Source organism: Struthio camelus, chromosome 1 (assembly GCF_040807025.1).
Source record: "Struthio camelus isolate bStrCam1 chromosome 1, bStrCam1.hap1, whole genome shotgun sequence".
NCBI classification, from domain to species: Eukaryota; Metazoa; Chordata; class Aves; order Struthioniformes; family Struthionidae; genus Struthio; species Struthio camelus.
In genome coordinates, this window is record NC_090942.1 from 137,429,758 (window position 1) to 137,456,921 (window position 27,164).

The 27,164-nt window shown below is 38.8% G+C and overlaps 1 protein-coding gene across 9 annotated transcripts in view; it reads left to right on the forward strand.

The window, feature by feature from the left end:
• The window catches only part of MAP3K15 (mitogen-activated protein kinase kinase kinase 15), a 93,298-nt gene that overhangs the window by 14,189 nt on the left and 51,945 nt on the right, over positions 1-27,164 (forward strand). For 6 of the 9 annotated variants that reach the window (XM_068918449.1, XM_068918440.1, XM_068918467.1 and 3 more), the window contains 3 exons: positions 13,309-13,448; positions 15,901-15,924; positions 25,303-25,496. In XM_068918449.1, coding sequence (XP_068774550.1) covers positions 13,309-13,448; positions 15,901-15,924; positions 25,303-25,496 — 358 coding nt within the window. The other 3 variants (XM_068918458.1, XM_068918489.1, XM_068918498.1) reach the window with 3 other exon arrangements.

Genomic DNA, 27,164 nt, shown 5'->3' on the forward strand with positions numbered 1-27,164 from the left:
TGGTTAAAGAATTGACAGTGTATTTCCCCCCCCCCCCCCCCCCCACCTTCAAACTGTATGTTGTCAACATCCAGGCTGGGATTCATCCTATGACAGACTTACATGCGTGTATATATTTTGAGGTGAGCCATCCTACGCTCCTTTAATAACTGATGAAGACCAAGTTTGAGAGACCTGCTGTAAAATCACAATTTCATGTGATTCATCATGTCTGATGAATCACAGTTTAGAAGTACTAGTATCCCCCTGACTATATAGAAAGTATATGATGGCTCGCTTTAGATGTCTTAATTTTAGTAAGTTATCTTAGTTTTAGTTTTAATCTTAGTAGAAATAGGGAAGTCTAGAATGGATCCACTGTGATAATGAACAAGCTGTGTTCGTGCTTAATGTTCCCCATCTGCAAACTGGGAGTAATATGCGTCGTATTTACAGGATAGTTGAAGATTAAGTAGATAATGTTTGTGATTTGTTTTGGAAATGAGAGATTCTACAGAAATTCTAGATTTTATTGGTCACTATTTGGTGCTCTGAAACAGATTTGTCTCACTTCTATAGATGTCACCCATTGCATTTATAGTATTCAGTGGTGCATAAGGACTTTTGCAGAAGCACACGCATTCTTTTAGGCAGGCACATAAAGCCTGTATTCTTTAGAAAGTTTAAAATAGCAGACTGAATCCACATCTGTCCAGCATCCAGAGTATGGAATCAAGAACTCTATATGTATATATGAGCACCAGTCTCTTGGCTCATGGAGGATGCTTCGCCTTTATGTAAACTTTATTTTCATTTCTACTTTCATAACACTGCCTGTCTTCAAATAAGGATCATGTTTCTCTGTGCACAATTTATTGTGCTAAATGAAAGTTTGGGAGTCTGTCAGCATAAAGAAGAAACCTGTAACTGAGTTATGAGAATGGATACTTCAGTTTAGTACATACATGTTCTCTCTGCTAATGATGGAAGTGCATCTATTGATGTTTGTAGTTTTGAAGCATTATTTGGTTAAAAAATGTTCAGATGTTCAGAGTAAGAAAGTCTGATTTATTTTCATATGCTAAGTTTTTAACAAAAAAGGAACTTAACCTACCCAGTGTTATGGAAATTCAGTACACCAAATCTTTTTATTTCCTTCTATTGTAGTGCCTTGTGATTGTGATTTCTTTTCTTATCTCTTTCATTTCTTTGGGCAGAAGAGAAGCTCAGCATAATTGTATTTTTTCAAATGTTTCTGATATACGCTGTAGGCCAGTGTGTGACCTGACAAAGATGTGCAGACTTGGCAGGTTTTTTTTCTGCTACCCAGCCAAGGTATTCAACGTTAAATGGTGGGTGTCCCTCAAGTGGTTTAGTTTGGATAAATGTCTAAAAGCTTGGAGCTTATCTCAACCTCTTTGGACTAGAAATTGATTGGCTTGCAGTCAGGGAGAAAGGGACAGCCTTTCTCATTGAATTTCATACTCTTCTTATTTTTACTTAGGACAGAATATCCCACGAGCCATCTTTTTTTATGATACTTTAATCCTTTTCATTGCCAGTTATGGCCCCATATAGGAAGTGCAGAGATGTAGGAAAAGTTAAATAAAGTTCACCTTTCTCCCCCCTTGCCCAAAACTACATGCAAGGTTCAACTTAGGTTCAGGGTTGGGGTGTTTTTTCTGGACGCTCTCTCAACCGGCCCAGCTCTAGTCAACGCTGCAGTGGAAATAGTCTCATGTGACGCTTGGCACGCTGCTAGTGCAGCAGGCAAGTGTGTAGCGCCTGTTTGTAATTTCCGCCATTATTTCTTTGTATTAAACAGGGCAGAGAAATGACAGATCCTGTTGAATTAATAGGCTGTTTTACATGCAGAGAAATTTTAAGAAATAATGTTATTCTTGGTGAGCTAGCATAGTGAAAAATATATGTAGTGTGAGACTTCTCTTTATGGCTGCCTATTACCTATGTCAAAATTTTTAATATACTAAGAGTATATAAACGGAGGGCAAATTACCAAGCAGGTAATTTTTTTTTTTTCAGTTTATCTGTGATGGGTATTTGCTTTGTGTCCTGGTTATGAATGTTTAAACCCTTTTAAAATTACTGATAACTAACTGGGGGGGAAAGCAAGAGATGAACAGCTTCTGAAAACTTCATTTGCCTGTTGTCTATGAATAACAAAAAGGGAAACAAAGGTAATTTGACTGAATACTCGTCAAGAATTTGTGAATGCTACTTCATTAGTATTCACATGGATATAAAGTCTAAATGAGCACATGTGATGTGCAAGTGTCTTGTCTTAAATTTTGAGGTAGGATTCGGGCATACTGATTGTGTGCCTGCTGTATAGGTGCTTAGCTCTTCTGTAGAGGGGCAATTACAGTTGCTAAATTGGAGACTGAGTTGTCAGTCATGCCTTAGGTACAATTGGAAGATAAAAGGGAATGGTTTAGGAAAAATACTAGGGAATTTTCTTCTCTCTAAAAGCATCAGGTTTACTGCAAACTGCCTTTAAAATGAGGACTGTGCTTTTCAAAGCCATTTTTTGTGGTTTAGTGGGATATTTTGAGATTTTTCTTCCTGAAAATCAAAATCTTAATTGTGGTGGTTACCACAACCACATCTGAAATATCAGGCTATGTGACTAGGCTAGCATCACGCAGCAGTCATGGGGTGGAAGCAGGGCTGCGATTCAGTCACGCAGGCAAGCCTTCAACTGCTTAAACCATGATGCTGCCCTTTCTCCTTCTGCAATCCCATCGGGCTCCCTCACGATGCTCCTGCTGATCTTCCATGGCCACTGAGGCAGGCAGGTATGTGGTTTGTTCACCACATATCCCACAGTGGCTTGGCTGTTGTATTGGATCCAAACACTGCATAGTTGACGCTTAGTGATGGTCCTGTGTTCTGCATCTAGAAAGTCTAGGATCTCTCTCTTTCAATTTTTTATGGGTTGATGATAGGTCCTGGATCAAATGGACATTTTATCCAGCCTCCACTGGGGGAAAAGCGATTTAAAAAAAAAAAAAAAAAAGGAAAGCGGAAGTAGCAGTAAATTGAAACTTCAGTCACTGTTGCGGGGGGGTGAACCTTAGGGGGAAATTTTAAAGCATACATTATGATAACTATTCATCCATGGTATTTGTGATACCATCTAAGCTTGATTCTTGATATTGTAGTCAAGTTTAGAAAAAGAAGTTTCTTAGAATGTTAATCTTTAGCATATTTTTAACAGTAATTAGGAAGTGAGTATAAAGTATTTGCTCAGAAATATTGCTTTCTTTAAGGAAGGATTTTTCCTCACTGACTGTGATTAATATGTTGTTGTTCTTTACATTACACATGGTCAAATGATGGGTGTCAACTTGCCATAGCAAACTGTTTTATTTTGCCTTTTTTCTTTTTACTTCAGTTAAATGTGTGGTTATATGTTGAAATAACTACTGTAAATCTAAGAATATTGTTTTGGCACTCAAGAAATGTGGTTATACAGCAGTGTGGATTACTTTTCTTTAAGAGGTGTTTGTGCATGTGCTATCTCAGCCCAGACTGTTTTCTACTGCTTACGGAATCTGAATATTTAGTTACAGATGCAAGGGTATTTTATTATATGGTATGTAAAAGGTGAGTTTTCATAAAAGTAATTTTTTTTTTAAACTTTATTTCTTTCAATTGTCATAAAATCTAACAATTTCTTAAAATGCTTTTCCAGGAGCTAGCAGGAGGCTTGTTGATTAGCTGCAGTGATATAGCTTCTGTCTGCATGCTGTGCTACCACTAAGTTAGACAGAAGTTATCAAGTTAAATGTAGATTGAGAGAGAAGGTTAGAAATATCCTGACTGGAAGGGGAGAGAGAGTAGAACAGAAAGCGAAGGAAGCAGAGACCGTGGGTCATGCAAAAGAAGAGGTAGGAGCTGCAGGCAGGCATAAGCCTGAACTGCCTGAACTATGATACTGCTCAGATGGCTAAGATCCAAGTGATAAAGTCTCTCTCTTAATTTCTAACCCAGGAGATTGAAGGCTGTAATGTTATAGAATCAAAAGGTAAAATATTGATCTCTTGTGCACGTCAACTTTTAGAAATAAATTATTAGCAGTGTGCAGACGTTGGCAGCACTCATCTAATATGATTGTAGTTGGTAACTAAAGACCTGTAACTTGGATTGTGGTGCCAGAGTAGGCAAACTTTTACGATCCTTCCCTAAAGGAGGGTGAATGTGTAAAGGTTGGTACTTGGGGATTTCTGGTGACAAAGCATGCAGACTTTTCTTTAAAGTTTGATCTCTCACACCAAGTGTAAGTTATCTCCCTCAGACTTGAGCCTAGGTTATTCTCAGGACATCACAAGCTATGGTTTAGGTATAAAAAAGAGTAAAGTGTGTTACTAGTCTAGAGTGAATTTCACTGGCTTACAGGAAAATGTAGTGCTTATGTTTGGTTTGAAGGTGATTTTATGGAGAATTTAACTTGAGTACAAGCTTCATGCATAGACCAGGAGGTTATAGTCAGTGCTCTGATACGTGGAGTGTCATAAGGTGGGATTCACAAATGACCACCCAATTTATGGAAAACTCAAGCAAGGATTAGGTGCTTCAGAGATTTCTTTGACAATCTTAGCTGTGGGTTTGTATTGGGGCAATCCTTTCTTTTCCTCCTCATAGGCACAGTGTCTACAGGTAAAGTACTGATGATAAAGAGCAACAAGCCTTCTACATTGGTCAGTTGGTGGGAACACCTGCAAGGAAATAACCTACTGAGATATTACGTTAATATGTTAATAGCTGAATAAAACTGTGCAGAGCAGTAAGGCTCTATGGAGGTGGTTCATAGCAGTGAACACCTTCAGTGTGCATGTCTGAAGTTGCCTTTGACTCCCTTTGTAGCCAGCAGAGAGAAATAGGCACTTCTACTGTAGGATGAGATGAACTACACCCCAGATTTCTGACAGGGCAGATGATTTGCGCTCCAAAAGTGCTTTTTGTTTTTCCCATTGACTGTGTGGGGAGTGTGGAATGACTGACTGGCTCACCTCTGAACAAAGATCTCCGTATGGCTTTGACCAAGTCAATGCGGAAGTCTCAGCTTCCATATGAGCCGCATTTCATGCGGCTAGCCAGAGTTGCTTGCAGACAGCCCGACTCTTCTGACAAATTAAAATTTCTGTTTGAATGCATGGAAGCGCTAAACCTTCTTAATTTGGCATGAGAGAATGTTTTAACATGGGCCAGAAAAATGCATTCCTCAACATAGTCTCAGAAATGGCTGGATAGTTTTTAATTAAATCTTCTGTTATTTAAAAAGAATAAAAAACTCTGAAGCAAAGACTGACAAAGTTTTAAAAAAAAAAAAAAAAAGAAAAAAAAAAAGGACTGAAAGCATACTTTGTCACAGAAAACATTAAGCAACTTCTAAGCGTAGGCCTATGCTGCTTGCGTTGATATATGTATTTCCTAACTTCCACCATTCAGTATTGCATGAAAAACGCAACTGAAAAAAACAAAAAAAAACCAAAAGAAGCTAGAAAATTCTGTTCTAAATTATAACATATTATCAGGTGTTCTGCTATTCAAGTCATGCAGTATTTTTTTACTTCATAGCTGCAGAAAAGCATTAAAGTTGCATTTGGAGTTTGGATGTACTGTGCGTTAACGACATTAACTCTTCTTCCCCCACCAATTTTTGAAGGTGCACATAGTGCATTCTGTTTTGGCAGTCTGAGAAACTTTTTAAAAAAAATATAACACACACATGCTCTTGACATGGTTATTTTCCTGGGTGAGTAGAACTTCACTCTTATTTTGTGTAGTGCCCTGCCTTGTTTCAGAGTTAGAGTGTTACTGTGAATTTAATTACATAAAAATGCTTCTTAAAGCTTCTACTTTTGGAATCCAAGGAATTTGGAACATTCATTGCTTCCATTTAACAACCACAACAAAAAAAAAGTTTCTAATATGTGATTGCAGGGAAGAAAATTGAAAGCTTGAGGTGGTGTACCTAATGAATGAGAAACCCAAAAGCAAATAAAAAGAAGTCAGAACTTAGATTCCAATCAACCCTTAGAACTGGCAGTACTGCTTACCTACTGTAATTTGTTCTCCTCCTTTTAACTAAAGCATAGTTTCTTGATTGGTTGTTTTGATTTTAAGGAATGTGTATCAATTGTAAATGTGGCATGAATGCTTTGTCATAGGTTAGAAAAATGAGTAGTTTTAGTTAACTAGTTTCTTCTGAGTTGCAATAAATGCCACCAGAGCTTGAAAATATGCTCTAGTTCTATATTTAATGTGTGTTCTCTCTACCAGCGGACAGATGACAGAAGTGGTGTCCGGGTACAACTGCAAAGTAACACCAGAGTGCTAACACGCTAAAGTGGTGGTTATATTTGGGTCTGAACGTAACCCTGTTTTGAAGTTCATTGTATGAAATGTGTACTTGTGCAGTATTACAAAAACTAGGGATGAGCACTGTCTCCTCAGTCTTTCGGTTGGTTGTCTGGTTTTCTCTGCATCCTGAGGGTGGATTTTGCTGGATGAGAATTCACAGCGAACGTTGTAGTGTGATATGTTACTAAGCCTAAAAAAATTTCAAATGTTGGTGCCAAAGGTCGGTATCTGAAAGCCAAAAGGTAAAAGGTTGCTGTTCATGAGTTCAGTTCTCACCTGCAAGTTTCTGATGATGAGTAAAGTAAAATATTTAAAATAAGAATATTTCTTGTCTTCTGTACCTATGTTAAAATGTTTTCAGGCTCTCTGAACATGTCACTGTGCTAGTTATATTCATTAACAATTTTCCTTCCATTACTTGTGCCTGTGTTTCTTCCAAGCTAAACTACTCTGCTAGCTTCTTTGGACTTCGGATTTAATCACCTTACAGGATGGCTATTAATAAAAGGCTCATTCCTCGGTCCATCCCAGCCACTAGGGATTCCCCACTGGTTTGAATGGAAGCTGTATAAGTTGCTTTCGTCATCTGTACGTGGAAAACATGTATATCAGCTTCCTTGTCTTCTCCTTCTCTGCTTGCCAAGTGTAATTCAGATTGGGGCTTTTCTTGATAAGTTCCTGCAGTTCTGGTAATTTAGAAACTGCTGTATTTCAGCTTTTTAATCTCGGGAGTTGAGATGCATGAGTTTGAGCATTCCAACCTTTTTATATCTGTAGGAAGGAGTAGATGCCCTTCTGGGCCACACAAAAGTTATAGTGGATGCCTGAACATATTCAGCTGTGGTCAGAAACAAACTCCTGTGTCAACTCCTCTTCCTCCTGCTCCCAGGTAGGAGTGCGAGGGGATGTGCCTGCTCCAAGCAAGGGCAGTGGGGTCAGCTGGATCAGGCCTGTGGGATTCCAGCTGGACCGCTTGGCTTTAAACAGCTGTTACCAGATTTGTCTCTGGAGGTGGGACACTGCTGCTTTTAGTGTTTCTGTGTGTTAAGTGGAGGAAAACAGTATTTCTAATTATTCCGGTTAACAATGCTGTCATGTAACGGAAAGGCACATCTGAAAGGTAAACTTTTGCCGTTTCCTTGCAGCAACGGGACTCTGGATTTGCCTGGTCCTTTCAGGAAAGTTGTTAGCAGCAGGCTTTCTGTAGCCAAGAATGCTTTTTCTGCTCAGCTAACACATAGTTAAACCTTTTTCAGTATAAACAGTATTCATGTTCAGAGTAGAACGACTTCATAGTGAAAGATGTGAGACTGCTTTCCAGAGCCAGATTTGGCAAACAGGAAGAATGGAATGCAAAAGAAAAATCTGACTTGACCCCTTTCCTTGTGCTTGCCGTTGTGATAATGTCGACTTCGGGGGCCCAGCTGGGAGTTCCCCCCCTCCCCCTTTCTGTTTTGCTAGGTGAGACAAGAACAGAATTCATACATTCTGGTGCGTAGTGCAGCTTTCTTGCCAGTAGATTAGTGTGCAACATAAAACCTGTGGCAGATGAAGATAAAAAGATTTGAGCCGCAACTGAACAAAAGATAAATGACAAGCTCAGCCTGAGTAGACAGATTATAGGAGTTGCCCTATTGTTGATAAAACAACAGGTGCCAGAAATTGTCACTTTACTACAGTCCTTTTGTTTTCCTGAGCTAAGTAGGTTAAGCATGTAAGAGCAAGTTTGTTTTTTTTTGCCATTTGATGCACAGGTTTTCAGAATTGCTAAAGCACTTAACAAATCCACCAGACTTGGCAAAAGAGATATGCTTAAGTTTAGATTTTACTTCATTTTATATTCAGAGTGAGTGTGGATATTACCTAAAACAGAATATAATTTCCTTTCTTGTCTTCCAAAGATAATCATCTTCAAAAAAAATTAATAAGTATTTGACCTATATTATAGTCTGTGTTGTCTTTTGTCAATTTTTGATTGACGTCATTAATAAAACCAAAAATCTCACTGTTTTTCTTCAGAGTTTACTATATGTCAATAGAAACAAATCTTTTTTCACAAATTAATGTAAAGATTCATTCCTACTGCCTGATTTACTGTCCTTCGAGTTCTCAGTTTCTTTAGCCTGTGAACTAAACACTGCTTCCAAAGGAGGTGCTGTTGCTGTAGGGAAATGGTTCAAACCTGGAGTGCGCAGTCTTCTCTTTCCCTTTCTGAAGCTGGAAGTAGCCTGGAACTTGTAGTCATATTCCAGGCTCAACTGGATTCTTGTGGAAAACTTGACTGCAACGTAGGAGAACAGCTTGCCTTCTTAAGGTGGTTTGTAAGCAATTTCTAAACTATTACAATTAATTTTAGTATTTATACAAAAGGGTGGCGTTTGATTTTAGTCTATAAAAAGTCTAGTCTGAAATAATCATATGAAGTGATTTTAAGAATGCTATTTAATATGATTAAATCTGTATTACAAGATAAGTCATTACTGTCTAGTTGGTTTTCTTGAGGATAGTATGATGATTATTTCTTCAGGGGCATTCCTCTTCTGAAGAGCAACTGCAATAATTTCCTCCCATGGATTTAATGCAGAATGTGTTTGGTTTTTTCTACAAGCTATGAAGGACATGGATCCAAATAGCCAGTAATCTGAAGGTTCATGACCATTTCTAGGATGCCAGTTAGTAACAAGGGGCAAAGTTCTGCACTGTTTTCCTCCAGTGATGCTCTGTGTCACCATATTTAGAGTTTTTTATTTATTATATTAAAAGTCCAAATGATAAGAATAATGATTCTGTAATAACGAGTTAAGGTTCTTGCTATCCGTACAAATAAGGCTGGATGGTGATGAGTCTGAGATTTGATATTAAAAGCAGTACAGACTTTTTCTGACTTTCTTTTGTTAGCTCCCCTAGGCACCATTTAACTTCCAGCATGTTTGCAAGCTGCTTCTGTATTTTTTCGTTTACCGCTTTTCACTTACAGATCTAGAAACTCGGTACCAAAGCTTTCTTTTTGATGTTGAAGACTTGTGGGTTGCTTAGGTCATTAAGTTATGTGATACCTTTAGGTACGTTCCAAGCAGAGAATTAAATCCCCTGATTTTAAGGTGTATAATAATGTTTTTCCTTTTGAGTTATTTATTAGTTTCATGTTCTTCTGTTTTACCACAGGTGCTGTCTGCTGTAGCAATGCAGAGACCTAATCAGGATTGTACTAATAATACTGATGAATTACCATTATGCAGTATAGAATATACACACAACATAATAATTTCACAATGAAAACAAAAGCTTAAACCAGTTAATTCCAGGAAGCTCCTTAAAAATAAAGTGAGATCAGCTTTTAGATTTTTAGCAAGAGAGCGCTGTTTTCAGGATGGAAATAGTTTTATACACGTTTTAGAGAAGAAGAAAGTCGATCATTTTGCGAAGAAATGAGGAAGGACACATTTGTATGGGTGTGTTTTTTGAATGTGACTTTCTGCTGCAGAAACAAAGCAAAGATACTTTAAATGTTCTGTCCTAGAAGCATCCAAAATTGGTCCTGTGCAATTTTAAACAAATTCTGCATCCCCATCATCCTTGTGGATATGTTGTAAAGATCTTTCTAGTATACTTGAAAGGGTTCTACTTTTACAGAAGCCTCTTTGCAGAAGGGTTATACGTTCCCCTGTTCTCTCTGCCCATCTTAATCTAGGGAACCATATCAATTGATCTTTTAGACTTATGTGAAATATTATGTTATTGCATAAAATTCCTCATTCGTTAGAAGAGTTGCTCAAAGTTGGCATTAGCTTGTAAGAACTCTTTCTTCATGTATCTCTATGATGGAGGACATTGCACATAAATTTGGAAAGGGAAGGCTGGAAGTGCGTTCTCTTGAACAGGCTCTGACGTGGAGGATGGGATTTTTGTCAAGTGTGTTTTAATCAAGTGTGATAAACTTTTGCTTCTATTCCTAAAACCATGCTTTGCTAAGCAGGTACTAGTGTATGTCTTTTATGGATCTCAGGAGCTTCATAAATGAGGGGATTCTTACCTCTTTGCAAGCATACTAAATATCTGGTTGAAGTACAGAGCCCCATGCCCTTGTTTAAAGAACTGGAGATTAAATATTTTGGCATAAATCATAAGCAAAATGCAGAACAATTAAGGCAGAAGTATTTATGGTATCGTATATCCACATTGTTCAGTGAGCAATTCATAAAACTGCGTACACCAGAAAGAGATGTAACTCTGAAAGCAGTAGTACTGGGGAGCGTGATGAGTGGCACTTAATTCCATACCATCAGCACTGCAGTGCACTTGCACTGGGTGCAACTTAGCAGTTTTCTTCTTTAACAAGCATTTCTTGCTGTGTATCTTTTCTCCGCTCAAATTTACACTCCTCTCCTGGGCCCACTGTACTTGAACTACATTTCACTTCTACGTTAGTAAAGCTGATTTGTAGTTAGATCTCCTTCCTTGCTTCTCCAAGCAGCCCGTTGTTCCTGCTGGAAGAGAGCTTGGAGAGGTCCCCAGGAATGCAGTATCTCGTCACTGGTGTAGTCTGCATCCACCAGCACTTCTGATGCTCTGCTTCAGTCTGCTGTTGGACTGGAGCCGTTCCACTATATTCCTGGGGCTTTTTTTGCTCGTATGTCTTTGTAATACCATCCTCATCTCCTCTGCTAATCTTCAATTTGCTTTGTTTTATTTTACCTTATTCACACCTGTGCTAATGAAGTGTAGATAGGCAAGAAAAGTTGATTCTTGTAAATCTCCCTTTATCAGTGTGAATGAATATGTAACTGGTGAATAATTCCCCTTTTTAATGCAGATGTTTGCTTATGTTCTTATGTCCGTTTAATGCGCTCCTGATGCTGCCTACATTGTTACCTGGCAGTAGTCAATAGAAAACAAATTTCACTTGTAGACCACTACTTGTGTGACAGTGAGCTGCGTTTAGTCGTGTTTCAATGAACTGTTACGGATCATCACTCACGTGGCATTGTAGAATGCATTGTCTGTATGTGACATGCACGTATTGTTTGAATTCTTTCACCAGGAAGGTGATTGTGATTTCACAGCGTTTTGCTCTCACAAAGCACTTCATACAAGTGCTAAAAATGCAGTTCAAGTTCTTAGACTTCCTTCCTGCTCCCCCTCCCCCCCCCGCCATGCAATTCGATTCTAGGTCTGCCTGTTAGTTTATGTAAGCTTTTGTTTTATAGATGACTTGTGTTTTCCAAAATGATTTTTGTAATATTTTGGGGGAAGAGGGCTGCATAATCCAGATTCTGATGTATGTGTGGCGCCAGGAAATACTGCTTTAGGCCCACTTAGTTTCTGTGACTCTGCAGTGTGCAGCTGACCAAGAATTTTGCCCCTACTGTGGAGAGCTGGCTAAACAGGAGCTGGAAGGGGCATCGGTAGGTGTTGCTGGATTTGAGGTTCCTCAGGGGTAAGGGAGCTTTCTCGCACTGCCACAATTATTATTATTATTACTATTATCATCATTATTATTATTACTATTTTCCCACTTTTCGGCTCTTGAATAGTGATGCTTTGGTCTTGAGGCAGGCCATTGTCTTTGGACTCAAAAATGTCCCGTGTGTTTTTATAGGGAGTCTATTAATGACCAGGGGGACTGGCTGACCCCAGTTTGGTGTGTTAGCACAGCCTTCAAAATGTCTGAGTGGAATTGTACAGGAATATACATTCATCCCGGGCTTTACCAAGAACTCGCATACTGAGTATGGGGTATTGATTGTTGTGATGTCCAGCTGGTGAAGCCCGGGTAAACTCGCTGGGTTTTTTTGGCTCTTACACATCAGGCCTGCTTTTTGGTTTCTTGCATGTCAGTAGGTCCACCTTTTCTGTCATTTTCCATAGGTACAGGCCCTGCCTGTGCCCCTCTCGGAGATGTGGGATTTACTGCCCAGCTACCGGAGTCTCTGGAATCTGGTCTGAACCTCAAATTCCCTTGTAGCTTAATTGCCAAGAGTCTAGTGCTATGAATAAGTTGATTTTAAATTCATCCATCTCTCCCATAGTGGTGAAAGCAGACAGTCAGAAAGATACAGACGTTTAAAAAGCTTTAAAATAAAATTTTCTTAGGTAGCAGGGAAGATGCATGGATCAAGGAAAAAAAAAATCAGCATAAATATCCCTTCTCCAGTTACCTCTTCTTTCTGTACTGACCTTTAGGCTTAGATCAGAACCAAATGATGAATTTGAGGACAGGCCTATATTTCGTAGCTATTCTGCATAGCATGAGGTATTTCTCTTTAGCTCTCCGTATAGGTTTCAAATTCACATCAGCTTCCACTGATATTTTATACATCCATTTGATTGCAGTTCTACCCAAGATCAGTGGAGGTCTTGCTCAAGCTAATTGTAATTGAATCCCCCCATTTCCCACCACCACCACCTTGAACGCCATAATCGTTGTGGCTTTTAAGACTCAATTTTCACAACTCGTTTCTTTTTCTACTCTTTAGAATTTGCTGTTTTCTAAGCCTCAGCCTCTTCAGATAAGCTTGGTCTGGTAGTTTTATGTTATTGCTGCTACCTTATTGTTCTTAGATTTCCCACATGAAGGTCTGGAGCTTTCCATTTTACTGGGCTTTTAGACTGTCAGGCGTAGCTCAGAGAGCAAACGTAGTTGGCTTTTTCACCTGAAGTATTCCTGATGCAGTGATTTCATAACCTCAAGCAAAATTTGTAAACTGCCTCACAGTTATTTTAGCCCTGTGATAATTGCCTGAGTGTGCTCTTGTTCTTTAGTATGCATGGTAAAATTCACTTACACCAAGACAAGATGCTGCTCATTTGAATATATTGATTTTTGCCTGTCCAAATTTACCTATAATTTTAGGATTTATTTTAAATTCTATGTAAGAAAATAAGAGTAGTTTTAAGACTATTTTTAGTCCTATTTTTTCTCCTCTCCCTCTCTCATTTCAGATGTTGCAGTTGTGGATATGAGTGATATTTCGAAACAGCCATCACTATTCTACCACCTGGGTGTGCGTGAGAGCTTTGACATGGCGAATAATGTTATACTTTACCATGACACTGATGCTGATACTGCTCAATCTCTCAAAGTAAGATTCCACATTAAAATCTGCTTCATTTCAGAAATACCTTTTGAATACTTAATCCCTGCAGACATTTGGTCCTTCTCTAAAATTTTCATTAAGTGTGGTTTCCTGTTAGCTACATAACTTAGTAGCTATTTTTCTTTTAACTATTTTGTTACTAACAAAAATAGTGTGATCAGAATAGCATAAACGCTTGTTCATAAGATCAGTTCCATAATACAGTACTGATTTTGCTTCACATGGTTCAGCCTAGAAGTGTGAGGGCAGGTCTGATTTTCATGACTTTCAAAAAGGTTATTTTCCTTCCTCTCCCTCTTTTAATTTGGGTACATGTAAATGGATATTAAGTCTTGTTTAATAATGGCACTTCACTTGAACAAGAAATGTATTGCAACTTACGCCTGCTATTGGAGCACTTCTTTCAAATTAGGTTAGTATCTCTGAGATGATAAGTAGCAAAGACTGCAGGGATCTCCTTTTCATTGCTGTTTGGTGAAGATAAGAAGGATCCTCACCAAATCTCTTTATGGGGCTATTTATTTTTATAGTAGCATAGTACTTAAGCCCCGAAGTTGCTGTTCTGGATGCAGGTCATATGTTGTGGATGCTTCTGCCTTTCTCAGTACAGGTTCTCTTTGTTTTAGATCACGTTTAGATGTCTTTCTCCTCTGGGTCATCACCTACTGCTTCTTTTAATATCATCTCTTTTCTCTCTACCTTCACAACTTTGTTCATGCTTTTTTTTTTCCTTATTTTTGAATTATTGCCTTGTACTCTGTCATGCCACAGATGTACAAAAATCCTTTTCAGAATTCTCTAACCTCTCTTGATGCCATGAAAATATTAAGTTTAATGTTAATTTTGTATGAATCTCCTTGTGTGTGTGTCTCTCTCTCTCTTTTTTCTTTTTTTTTTTTCTTAGAAAAGCACTATTCCGTCACAGCTTCCTGCTCTCAGTGTTATTGATTTTCCTCTCATGTGTCTAGTAGCTCATATTTCTTTCTTCAGGGGATTGTCCACACACATGTTCGCGTTCTGGGTGACCTGGAATCACAAGAACTCAGAGATGGAGCTTCTTCTGCCCTTTGTTCTGAGATATTACCCATGCCCTCCTCTTCTCTTGCTAATCTAGGTGCGCAGGCGTACAACTTTTCATTCTGCAGTGATGATATACCTGACTGCAAAGGGATCTTTCCCTTTTGTTTTTCGTTAACACGTTTTTACCTTTCTTTTGTGCTGTCTCTCAGATGTTCTAATGAGCTTGGTTCTCCCCAGCACGTGCCAAAGTTTGGGAAGCACAGGTTAGTCATCTAAGTATCCCTACCCAATAAGGAGCTCAGTGAATGGCTGGGATTTTACACCTCGTGTCAAGCTTGTGCTTCCCTTTAGGAATTCCTTACTTTAGTTGGATCTACGTTGCTGTGTATGCCTCTTTTAGTAGCTAGTCTAATTGTTCTAAAGGTGATATTCTTGGCTATTACACCTACTGGGAAGATATGTGAAATTCCGGCAACCTGACTTTGTATGGCTTATTTCATAGGGCCCGTCCTAAAGTTCTCCAAAGTCCCGTCTCTTCGATTTCACCAGTGTTCTTTCCAAAACCTCCTAGTTCAAAGAACATAAAAGAATATATCATCTGGACTTCAAGAGGGTCATATTTGCAGAACTAAACCTCTTTGGACCCTGATGTTGAGAAAAAGGTGCATAGGCACTGTCATTTCTGTGCAGTGGTTATCCAAGTGAATTTCAGGCTGTTTTGGATGTGAAGTTGCTCAGGCAGAGTCATCTTTGCTTGTCAGAGCATGTAGTTACACCAACGACCTTGCTTAGAACCTGATCTGATCTAACATGTGTAGAGTGGCTTACCTGGAGCCCTGCTTAGATTCACCACACAATGCTCATGGGACATGTAGGCCAATATTAGAAGAGGAAGAAGGGTGTTGCTTACCAGTAATTGGAGATCTTTGAGATCTGGTTTACATCTCCGTTAATTTCTCATCTCCCTCAGGTTTTTACTTTCTCTTTTTGGATTTCAAAGTGAGAAGAATTAGGATTTGAAGGAGTGTCTTGGTCTATACCCTCAAGGTAGGGAAGGGGCCTAGGTATCTTTCAAAGAAGTCTCTAGACTTGAATGCTTTTGTCTCACGAACACCCAGAGTATGATTGGGTATGTGGACTACCTGCTTAAGAAACTCCAGTTACTGGTAAGTACCAGCTTTCTTCCTTTTTTGAGCACTTCTTTAAATAGGTTTCTTCTTGGAATCATTAATATTTTCCTAACCTGAACTACTGAGACTTTTCTTGTCATTTTTCAGTCCCTTTACTTGTTACTTGCTGTGACGGGAAATATGCATTACTCTGTAAAAACACGTATGTGCATATGTATGTGCAGTTGTTTTTTATTGGAAATAGTAATTCCCAATATAAATGACATTTATTTATTTATTTATTTTAGGATATGGTATCCCAGAAAAACACAGTAAGTATTAAATCTACATTCATTTGAAAACACCAAATGAGGATTCTACGTTTGAAGCAAACCTAAGAACAAAGCTGCCAAGATGTAGTATATGCTCTGTACGATCAAAAGAAGCCTGTTTGCCCTGTACACAATTCAAACTAATGAAAATCTTACTGACTTCCTTTCCAAAGTAAAACAAGCTAATAAATGACTTTTCTGTAGAAGTTCCTTTTTAAGTTCCAGAAAACTGCCAATAGGCACGTTATATATGCAGCTTCTTGGATCAAAATATAAACGCAGAAATTCAAGGTCTCTTTTTCCCTCGCCCACTTTCACCTGCTTGTGCAAAAGTATGTATGTGTCCGAGGCCTTAATAGGACTCATGTATATCAAACCATTTTGGCCACTATACAAACATAAAATCACAACAACTTTCATTTATGCTTTTTCTGCTTCTTGTACTGCAACAAGGTTTCAGTCCCAAAGGCCAGCTTTCCATTTTCTGCTTTTCCTAAGTTTGCAATTTTTACGTTAGCTTCAAATATGAAACTTTCTCATAGTTTGTACCCAGCCTCTTGCTCACAGACTGTGATTTTACTTAGGAATGCAAAAACTTATTTCCCAAAATAAAATTATTACTCTTAACACCAGGAAGACTAAACAGGTAGGTAAACTTGAAGGAAGAGAAAATATACTGGTTATTTTAGGTTTATTGCAATATAGCACAGTATCGTGCACAGTTCTTTTTTAACTTCAGATCACATCAGTGGTTATTTTCATTGAACGCTGCACATTGTTATACTGAGGAATATTGTATTTGCAGAAATCTTAAACTTTGATTTATTCCCTTTTGCTTCCCCATGTATACCTTAAGCTTTTATTCTCTTTGAAGAATACAGAACAAGACTAAAATACTAAAATGTTCTTAGATTTTGCTAAAGTGACAATTTAAAAGAGGCCAAGAAGAGACAATGCATTAGTTAACAGCAGTTTATTTTGACTGGCTGTTTACCTTTGGCAACAGTGCTATGTCTAGGCTAAAGATAGATCAGCTTGAGCGCATGAGTAAGTCCAGGTCATTCTCCTATTTGTCTTGATGATCCCTGAACTAGTTTCACCTGTGGCGTCCAGTATGTTTACTAGTCTATGAACAGGGGCCTGAAAATGATTTTAGATTTGCTTGTGAATGCTACTGTCCACAGGTATTCACAAGATCACAATCAAAATGTTATAAGGGCGCACGTGGGGTATTTTTTTCCCCTCCAGAGTAGGAAGAATTTTGACTGAGCCATTTTGTGATTACACCAGAGATAGGATAAATGCAAAGTGGACGGTGACCAGTTTAGCCTAGCGTGGTCAGATTAGCAGCCTGCAACCTTTTCTTTTGGACTGTTGTCCCCTATGAAGGGAGGGATGACTGCCTTCACCTTGACATGGAAGAGAAGAAAAGATAGACTTGGTGATGTGCTTCCCACAGCAGGGTGTGGTGTTAGACCTGGAAACTCTCACCCTCTCCACGTGGCTAGTGAAAAGGGCAGGAAGAGATCCTGAAACCGAGGTCCTGACCCCTCCTTTAAAAAAATTGTATTGTCCACCCCACTTTCTTCAAGCACTTAAAGCAAGGAAACAATTGCGGGTGAAATGCAGTGAGGAAAGAACAACTGTCTTTAAATACCAAGCATGGATTCTTGACCCTTTCGTGTTTTTTGAAACTTTCATATTCTCTCTTATTAGATAGTAAAATATATTTTAATGTATTCCCATAATTCATTCTCTTACTAGTTTTTTAATCAGAAATTACTGACAACAAACTAATTAGCAAAATAATTAATAGCTTAAAACTTTGATTACCTAAGTTGGAATTGACTTTGAATAGATGGTTGCTTTCCCCTCCTTCCAGATCCAATGAAATCTGAGAGGCATGCGGTTTGTCACTGTCCCACTTTACTGCCACTGCTTCATTACTTGGTTAAATATTTCACAACCTCATCAGCAATATTTTGTTTGAAGCTGCTTGATGATGAGGGTTGCTGCACTACTTACATAGTAAATGCAACTGATTTTGTAACTATGTCTAATCAAATGTGTAGTTACATAACCATTTCAGTTTAAATGCTGAATATTAGATACAAGAATTAATACCAGTGTTCTAGGGTTTTGTATTTTCCTTTCACTTTTCCTGATTGAACTGATCTTTGTGTGGGTAGGCCTCTGCTATAGCTATGGAATAGCAGAGAGCGCTTCAGTAGGTTTGTAGACCTGTTGGAAAGAGGACAGATACGTAACCTGCTAAGCTTTCCTCCAACCCAAAGGTGGTCACACAGTTACCACTGCTAGTTTTCAATGGAGAGAACTCCTCTCCACATCTTTTGACTTTTTGTGGCCACATATCTGCACTGTGTATAAGCAGCACAAGTGAAACTTCCTACCCTGGATACTGCACTATGATCCTTCTCTGAGGATTCCTTGCCCTCACCTTCACTATTGGTATCCTGCAAATCTCAAGGCATGTACAAAGACACAAAAAAGATCATAGCATAGAATAGGAATGGAGCCATGTTAAAAACACAGAAGAAAAGCGATTAGCGTTTCCTTCATGTTGATTTTTTTTTTTCTTTCTTGGATTACAAGTAACCCTTGAAAGAAATTGATGTTTTCCTTGTAAAGAAGAGGTTGATCAGTCACGTTAATTCAGCATCAGGGAGGAGGCAAGAGCAAGGAAGCTGAACATAAAGCTGAAAACAATGCATAACAAAAGGGTCAACGGTTTAGTTGAGATTTGCTCAAGAGTACAGCCGATTTAATGATGAAAATCGGAGAGCAGCTTGCTGAGGTGGAATGAGTCTGTGAGAGTTTTAATAGCTTACTGTCTGAAAAAAGAGTGTAAAAATTGGAGAATTGGGAATGTGACTTCTACCATTAGGACTGAAATTTTCAGAGATAAAATGGGGAATGTGGTTCAGTTCTACTTGATTCCCACAAATGAGCAATTAAAACTCTGTATTGATAATTTATTGCGCACTGAGATACATGAAGAAAGAATTATTGGCTAGGAGAGTTGAGTTCCCAAGACAGAATTGCCCTGGCATGAAGTTAAAGGTCAGTAGTCTCTGTGTCCTTGCAGCTAGGTTTCTTTCTTGTGCAACTCTTGAGCTTTGAGGACAGCGTTCTGCTAATCTTACTCGGGGTGTTTGCACAGCTCCCTAGTTTCTGTCAGAATAATCACCGATGAAATAAATCACAAGTATCCAGTCTTACAGAACAGTCTTCTGTGTCATTAGGAAGAAATTGATGTTTGAGAGCAGACTGGATGTTACTGGACTGGAGGATACAGGAAAATGCATTTTTCTATGAAGACTATGCTCTGGAGTTTCTTTGGACCTCAAATTGCCATTAGTTTATAAGAGAAATGAAACTCCAAGTATTTCCAAAAGCAATATTGCTTAAATTAAAGAACAAAAAACCACAACTTTCCCCCAGCTGAACAAATAAATAAAATCCATGAGGAAGTTATTTTATTTTGATGCAACATTTTGTTATCTCTCATTCTTTTTTTAAGGGAAATTTTCTTTCCCTTTATAGAACTTTAAGAAATTGAGCATAAGAAAATCCAAGATGGAGTGAAGGAAGAAGTGTCACAGAATGGTTGAGGTTGGAAGGGACCTCTGGAGATCATCTAGTCCAACCCCCCTGCTCAAGCAGGGTCCTCTAGAGCACATTGCCCACGATCGTGTCCAGGCAGGTTTTGAATGTCTCCAGGGAAGGAGACTCCACTACCTCTCTGGGCAACCTGTGCCAGTGCTCAGTCACCCTCACAGTGAAGAAGTTTTTTCTCAGGTTCAGATGGAACTGCCTGTGGCTCAGTTTGTGTCCGTTGCCTCTTGTCCTGTCGCTGGGCACCACGGAGAAGAGATTGGCCTCATCCTCTTGACACCCTCCCTTCAGCTACTTATAGACATTGATCGGGTCCCCCCTCAGTCTTCTCTTCTCCAGGCTGAACAGGCCCAGCTCTCGCAGCCTTTCCTCACAGGAGAGATGCTCCAGCCCCTTCATCTTCCTAGTAGCCCTCCGCTGGACTCTCTCCAGTAGCGCCATGTGTCTCTTGTACTGGGGAGCCCAGAATTGGGCACAGTACTCCAGATGAGGCCTCCCCAGGGCTGAGCAGAGGGGGAGGATCACCTCCTCTCAACCTGCTAGCAATACTCTTCCTAATGCACCCCAGGATCCCCTTGGCCTTCTTGGCCACAGGGCACATTGCTGGCTCATGCTTAACTTGTCCACCAGCACTCCCAGCTCCTTCTCTGCAGAGCTGCTTTCCAGCAGGTCAAAGTACACAAAGGGCTTTTTTAAAAACTGCTACAATTGGGACACAAAATTGTCCCAATTGTACCATTGTCCCAATAGTTCTAGCATTGGTTGCCCGTAGTTTGAGATGTGTACTTCAACCCATTTGGTTTGTTTGAGTGTGGCACTGTAAGCTAGAACTTTCCACTCTGGAAAATTACTAGGCAAGTACAGAATATGAAGAGAAAGTGTTAATAATTGATTTTCCTTTAGTCGATGGTATGTCTGACGAAATTTGGATAAGCCTATTAATTGCTTTCAGGGAAAATATTTGAAGAAAAGTAAGATGGCTATGAAACCAAAAGCCTTATTATACTATATTTAGGTCTGGGGGCCTGGTGAAGTATTTCTAGAGATTTAAATGGATTTTTTTCTCAAATCCTGTAGCAGCTCTTATAATAAGCAGCAAATAATGCCTAGGCCACGGAAGTGTCATTAGCAAAAATTCCCCTTGATCTAAAGGGGACAGTAATATTACCCCTTGTAATTTATCCTTGCCACAAGGAATTTTTATGTTGAAAAATCACTTTTTAATGTGATTGGCAGAAAATCTCTTCAGAGTTTCATTAGCAGTATGAATTAGACTCTACTGTTTGAAGGTAATAAACATTTACGAAAACTAAATTTAAAGATTTTGGCACTTGGACTTATATTACATTGAACATTCTACAGTTTACTAGTCGCAGTGCACTGAAGTGGGAGCCAAGACTGAAGTATAATTACATTATATGAATCTGGTAATCTGAAGTAGTAGGATTGTAGAATAGCTTTATGTATTTTATTTTCTGATTACTTTTACAATATATAGAAGATTGTATGATATATTTCTAGAAAAGCCTCTGAGGCAGCAGAAGTATTAAAAGAATTTGCAAAAGGGCACGAAAGGAAAGAGATCCTCTTAGGAATAGGAACATCTGAAATACAGACAGTAATTATTACTTCTCTGGGAAAAATAGTACAAAGAACAAGTAACCCAGTAAATATTATTTTTAATGTTTCTGTGCATTAAATATTCTACTGTTACTAGTGATATAATGACAACTAAGGATTTTTAAAAATTTATTTAGGAAAGTTAGTTTTCCTGGAAATGTTACTGTCTCCTGGAGCATATATTTAGTGATTGGCTATGGTTAAATATTCGGGAATAAATGTGTCAGGTTGATGACAGTGAGACTACTGAGCATGTTAACGATGACACAAGGAGATGTGCAGACAAATAGCACATATAGATAGAAATCTTATCTTCTCAGTGGCAAAGTATTGCACTAAATTTGCTTAATCTTGTAAATATGAACTTACTATAAATATCTTATTTTCAGCTTCTGTTGTTTGTTTCATTAATAATTTCTCTATTCATATGTCATGTCTGTCTTTCTGCTTCTTATGCTTCCATGTTTTGTGGTGGTGTTTTCTTTTTTGTTATTTTATTTCAATTTGGAGTAGGTTGCCAACCACAAAGCTTTTCTTCGGGTTCAAGTACCTCCTGAATACCACAGTGGTAATCTGATAGGCAAAGTATGTATCACTTTTTAATCTGCTTTCTGTTGAATAAATAGGCCATCTTATTACTATGTTTCTAGCCTTTTTTAATATAAGGATGCTTCAAATACAGTGCTTGGCATGTTCTTACTTTCAAAGCAGTTGTAATCTTGGAGTACTTGCTACTGGCAAGCTAGATCGTGAGAGTTTAGGGTGTTTGGTTTATAAAAAATCTCTCTCACAGCATTCACATTAAAATATTTACTGCATATATTCAAGTTTTGAAGAGGGAGTATTTTTAAAAGCTTTTAATGTGTTAGGTTAACTAGTGCCACAAGATGGATGGGAACATGGTGTCAAGAAAACTGCTGTGGAAGGAACCACCTTGATTTTTAAGACAATGCTGGATTAAACTTTCTGAATACTCAGAAGTATTTGACTCCTGTGAGTCAGCACAGTTCAGTTCTTGTTATCTTGCGTGTTCTTTTTTTATTTTTCCCCTCCTCTAATTACTTTGCAAGGGTAGGACGAGCACTTTTAAGTTTACCCTAATACTTTTAATGCTTGACTAAGTGGCAAAATAAGCTGCATAGCTAGAGTGAGATAATAGTGCTCTTAGCTATGCGGGCGTAATTCCCCCTCTGAAGATGCAGAGATTTTACTCAACGCTATTTATTCAAAAAAGCCTTTAATTCAAGTATAGTATTTCCATATCAAAGTGACAGTTTGACAGAAGTAGCTGTAGCAGTATAGTTGAAAAGACCAGGTACTTTATTAAAGTCAAATGTTTCCCTAAACCCTAGTAATGGCCTAGGTGGGCCCTAGCTCTTTCAGTCAATCAGCAAAGGCATGTGTCTGTGCTTAGATCCTTTAACCACCTTCCTCTGAAGAACGAGTCCCATTTTTAACTTTCTTGCAGTTATTTTTCTTTGTTATGTTCTTAAACTTTTGACCCTTTTTCTGGTTGATTAAAGTGCTGTGCTCAAACGCAAACATTTCATTGCTAGCACATTGGGCATTTATTGTTTGCTGGAAGATGAACTATTGAGAAGTATTTTTTTTTCCAGTCTGCTTTTTTTAGCATATTTTTAAACTTCTAAACTTGAGACTTTTTTCAAAACAAGACAATTCTTTTTTGTTTTTAAACTGAGCTAATAATCCTGAAATAAACCAACTCAACTCAACATACAGTCTACATAAAGTTGTAATTCCATCACAAATAATTCATGATTTATAAAGTATACATATTTGGAGCTCAATTTCTTATGTATGTTCCTTAATACATACACGTGCCGTTTATTCAATATCTGATGAAGCAATAGTTGGCTTGTGACGGGACAGTAATTTTCACAGTTACTAATTTTTGGTATTGGAGATGAAGGGTTGGCATCCAGAACAGATGATCTCCCAGAGAAATAAGGATGATATTTTCAGCCATCACTAGCCCTTGACAGTATGAGAAAAGCTGATCAGCAGAATTGTTTTTCTGCGCAGTGAGAAATCTCAGCCCACACACTAAATATGAAGAGGCTTTGTAATCTATTATGTATAAATATTGGACAGAAGAAGTTGGAAAATTGGAGATCAGTGTCTGTCAGGGAACAGTGAAATACAACATTTGGTTTCTTTGGTATTACACGCAATGGTATCTCTGCCAGGAGGCAGACTATCCTTCTCTTTATGTACAACACTGAAGGCTTGTGTTACTAACTGGTTTAACTCAGTGTGTGACTGCTTGTCCCAAATATAGCAAACTAATTTTTGAAGTTACGGCTTTGCTGGTTGTTCTTCAAACAAGGTGACGTGCTGAAATACAAGCAGTGTTCCTGACTTGGGCAGGCAAAAATGTATCTGTGTTAACGGATGAAAATTTATTTTTAATTACACAGATTTCACTAGCCAGAAAGAGACAAGAAATCTAGGTCAAAAAGGGGCGATGTTGGTTGAGTATGATTAATACAGTATGTATGCCATTTGAAAATACTTGAATACTGGGAAGATACTCTGAAAACTGCTTTGCTTTTTCAGTAGATAACTACAGCTCTGTTTGCATCACAAGACATATCGTACTACCAAGCTAGATTTGTTTTTTCCTTTGCAGGAAGAACTAATGCATTGTTTCAGGTTTAAGAATAGAATTTATATACAAATGTTTTTTACGTTGCCCTGAACTTAGTGTTCATTTAAATAAACCTCGGACTAAATAGTTGTAACATTCTGGTGGTTTGGGTTGCAAGGTTTCCTACTTTTTTAGTAGGAAGTAAAGATAGCATTGCAACAGATTGTGACTTTGTTAGAACAGAGGTACCAGACTGTATGGTTCATGAAGAAGGAATGTGGCGTGGTCTTTAGCTGTTAGAAATCATTTATAATTCTAAAATGTAATAGACTTGGTTCTATAACAGGATGTCTCTGATACAGATTTCTTGTCTGTCTGTACCTCTAGTAACTGCATGCCCTAAATTATTTCCCATGACCAGTTTCTTTTGCTTGTCTAGTTTATTAATACATATAAAAATCTACTAGCCTCATCCATTCTTTCTGTCATCTTGACGTTTTGCTATTGTTCATGAGGATTTTAAATGGCTGCTACTTTACTGCGGGCTTAGATGGTATCATGGAAAAATAAGAGGTATGTTGTGGCTGTAGTTGTTTGCCTTGGTATCTCAAGGTGACAAGGGAAGGCTATTGGATGGTAGTTGATTGCGTTAGTTGTGTCATGCTAACGCCATGCTTCAGGGCTCCTACCTATTTACTATGAATGCATAGTTTGACTGGGTTTTACTTGTTTTTTTTTCTTTTAAACAGCAGAAACTTGTCATAGGTCAAAATGATGTTGGTGTTTCTAATAATAGTGGAAACCCTCTCCACTGGGGAGGGTTCCCTGGGGTTTTTGGATCTTGTTCATTAGCTAAAGAACCTGAACTTGCTGTATTCAGGGTCTGAAAGGCGTTTGCCATTTCCGCTCCTCTCCCCTTTTAACACCTCGATCACGTTTACAGTCTTTCTGTGGTCTATTAAGGGTTTTTGGTTTTCACTTTTGGAATTTTCTGTTAAAAGTTTTTCTTTGGTTTGGTGTTTGATGGCAGCATGCAGCGGATGTTGTGTGGACTCTTCTGGATTAAACATCTCGGTAAAGTCCGTTCAATGCCTGTTTTTCTGTATTTCTCAGACACTTTGTGGTGTGCTCTGTGTCATATCTTTCCTAGCACAGTCTAAGCCTAGAGGATGCAAATACATCTTCACTGACTGCAAGAATGTGGGAGCAGAAGGTCAGCTTGTCCTGTCAGACTTGTAGTTAGGGTCTGTGCATGACATCAAAAAATCAAAGCATTTTGTTTCTTTACAGATCTAGGCCCTTATTCTTCACCCCTGTTAATATGTGTAATTCTCCCATATGGAAGAGAAGTGCTTGAATTTAATGCTTGCCATCTTCTCTTAAACAGTGCACTAAAACCTGGTGGTGCAACAGCCCTGATCTAGCAGTTCTTTCTGACAGTAAAAGATTCTGTATGTACACAAGCATATTTCCACTTTCATTTGTTTTCTAAACTATGTCTGTTTTTCTTTTAGGCTTCCAGTGGGAATTATTATTTTATTCCATACATTGTCACACCTTGTGCTGACTACTTTTGCTGTGAAAGTGATGCCCAGCGAAGAGCTTCTGAGTATATGCAACCCAGCTGGGACAATATCCTGGGGCCACTTTGTGTCCCACTGGTGGATAGGTTTATCAGCCTTCTCAAGGATGTTCATGTTACGTCATGGTAACTGTGCGACACATACACATCCAGAGCCATTTATACTTTCCTCTTAATGTTAGGAAAAAGATTCAGGATCTCTAGTAACGTTGATTTTTTTTTTTTTCACTGCACTTAATATGATATTAAAAGAAGTTGCTTTCTTTTCTGCTTTACTGCTTACTGTAGCACTGTCCTGCAGCTGTTGCAGTTAACTAACCAAGTTATGCTAGAGGTGATTTATGGTTACTTTCTGAAATATCAGTAAGCAGGCAGGTCCATGGGTAAGATAAAGTTCTTAAGTATAAATTACAATGCAAGAAGTTGTAACAGAAGATGAGATTACAGCCTCTTCATAGAGCTCAAAGCTAACCACTATGTTGTTTTTTTCTCTCCTTTTTATCACTAAGTAAGTACGTACATGTGGTAGCAATGGACAATGAAATGCAACTCTTCTGCAGTAATTTGTTTTAATATTAGCATTCTGATATCACCTAATAAATGTGATGTTGTTCAGCCAATTCTGCAAGGGAATGTTAAAGTTTTGAAGATTGGGGCCGGAGATAGAAGTCTCGCTCTTGTTTTGCTACCCCTGTGCTCTGCAGCTAGTCTGATATTTCTGGGAAAGAGGATGAGAGGCGAGCTTCTGCCTTCTCTTTTGCCCAGTGTCTGAAGCATGAGGTAGCACTGAGGACCCGCAGGGTTCTTTCTCTTCACCCATTGCCATCCTACCCAAGTGAAGTACTTGGTTCCCTAGAAAATCCCTTTTCTCACCTTGTCCTACTGTTAGGATCCACAGATGCTTCTGCCCACACACACCTCACCCCTTACGCTTCCATCTGCAGCAGGTCTGCCGCTTTCTGACACCTTGTTAGGGAGTGACAGGGCAATTGCTGGCCTGAGGAAGTGCAAGGTGCCTCCTGCTCCTCCTCCAGAACAGCGCTGGGGAGGAGAGTGTGTGTAGGCAGCAGGCAACACGAGCCTGCTTTAAGGAGTGGGACAAGCAGGAGGGCAGAGATGTGGTAAAGTTGCCGAGCATATGAGGAGAGCTATGCGAGGCCCTGCAGACAGGCTCATGAAACCAGTAGCACAGTCAGTCCTGCTAGTAGTTAGTTTTGGTATCACTGTCATAAAATGGTGCTCTGGGCACCAGCTATCCAAAGCTACCTTTACGCTTTCTCTCTGACAATATATTTATGACCAAGATTGTGAGTGACTTTAGTTTGATAATTGTATGGTGAAGTCCTGCAGTAAAGTCTCTTTTCTGTCTCCATTACCGCTTTCAGTCAGTGGATTGGAGTAATTATGAAGTACTGAATACAAATTTTTGATGTTTTCGATTCCTGTAAGCTCTGGCTGTAGTGCCTGACAAAGGCTTTTGAATAACTGCGGGGCTGGACACTGTTGTGGTAGATCTCTGTGAAGAGCGAAGATGTAGCTGAATGACGCAGCGCTCTCTCCAGAAGTTTGAACTCAAAGTTTGAGATGGTTAAGTGTTGAAGCATTCTTTTGAAAGTGAAACTTTGCATTTCTAGGTCACTTGGACACAATTGAAAAATATTGTCCTGTATCCCTTTTTGGTTTGGTGAACACCGGAAGGACTAGTTATCATAAATCTGTAAAAGGCAATGCTGGTTAGAAACCTGAGATTACTAGTATGTGGTGAATTAGGCCTAACTTCCCTGACAGTTGAAC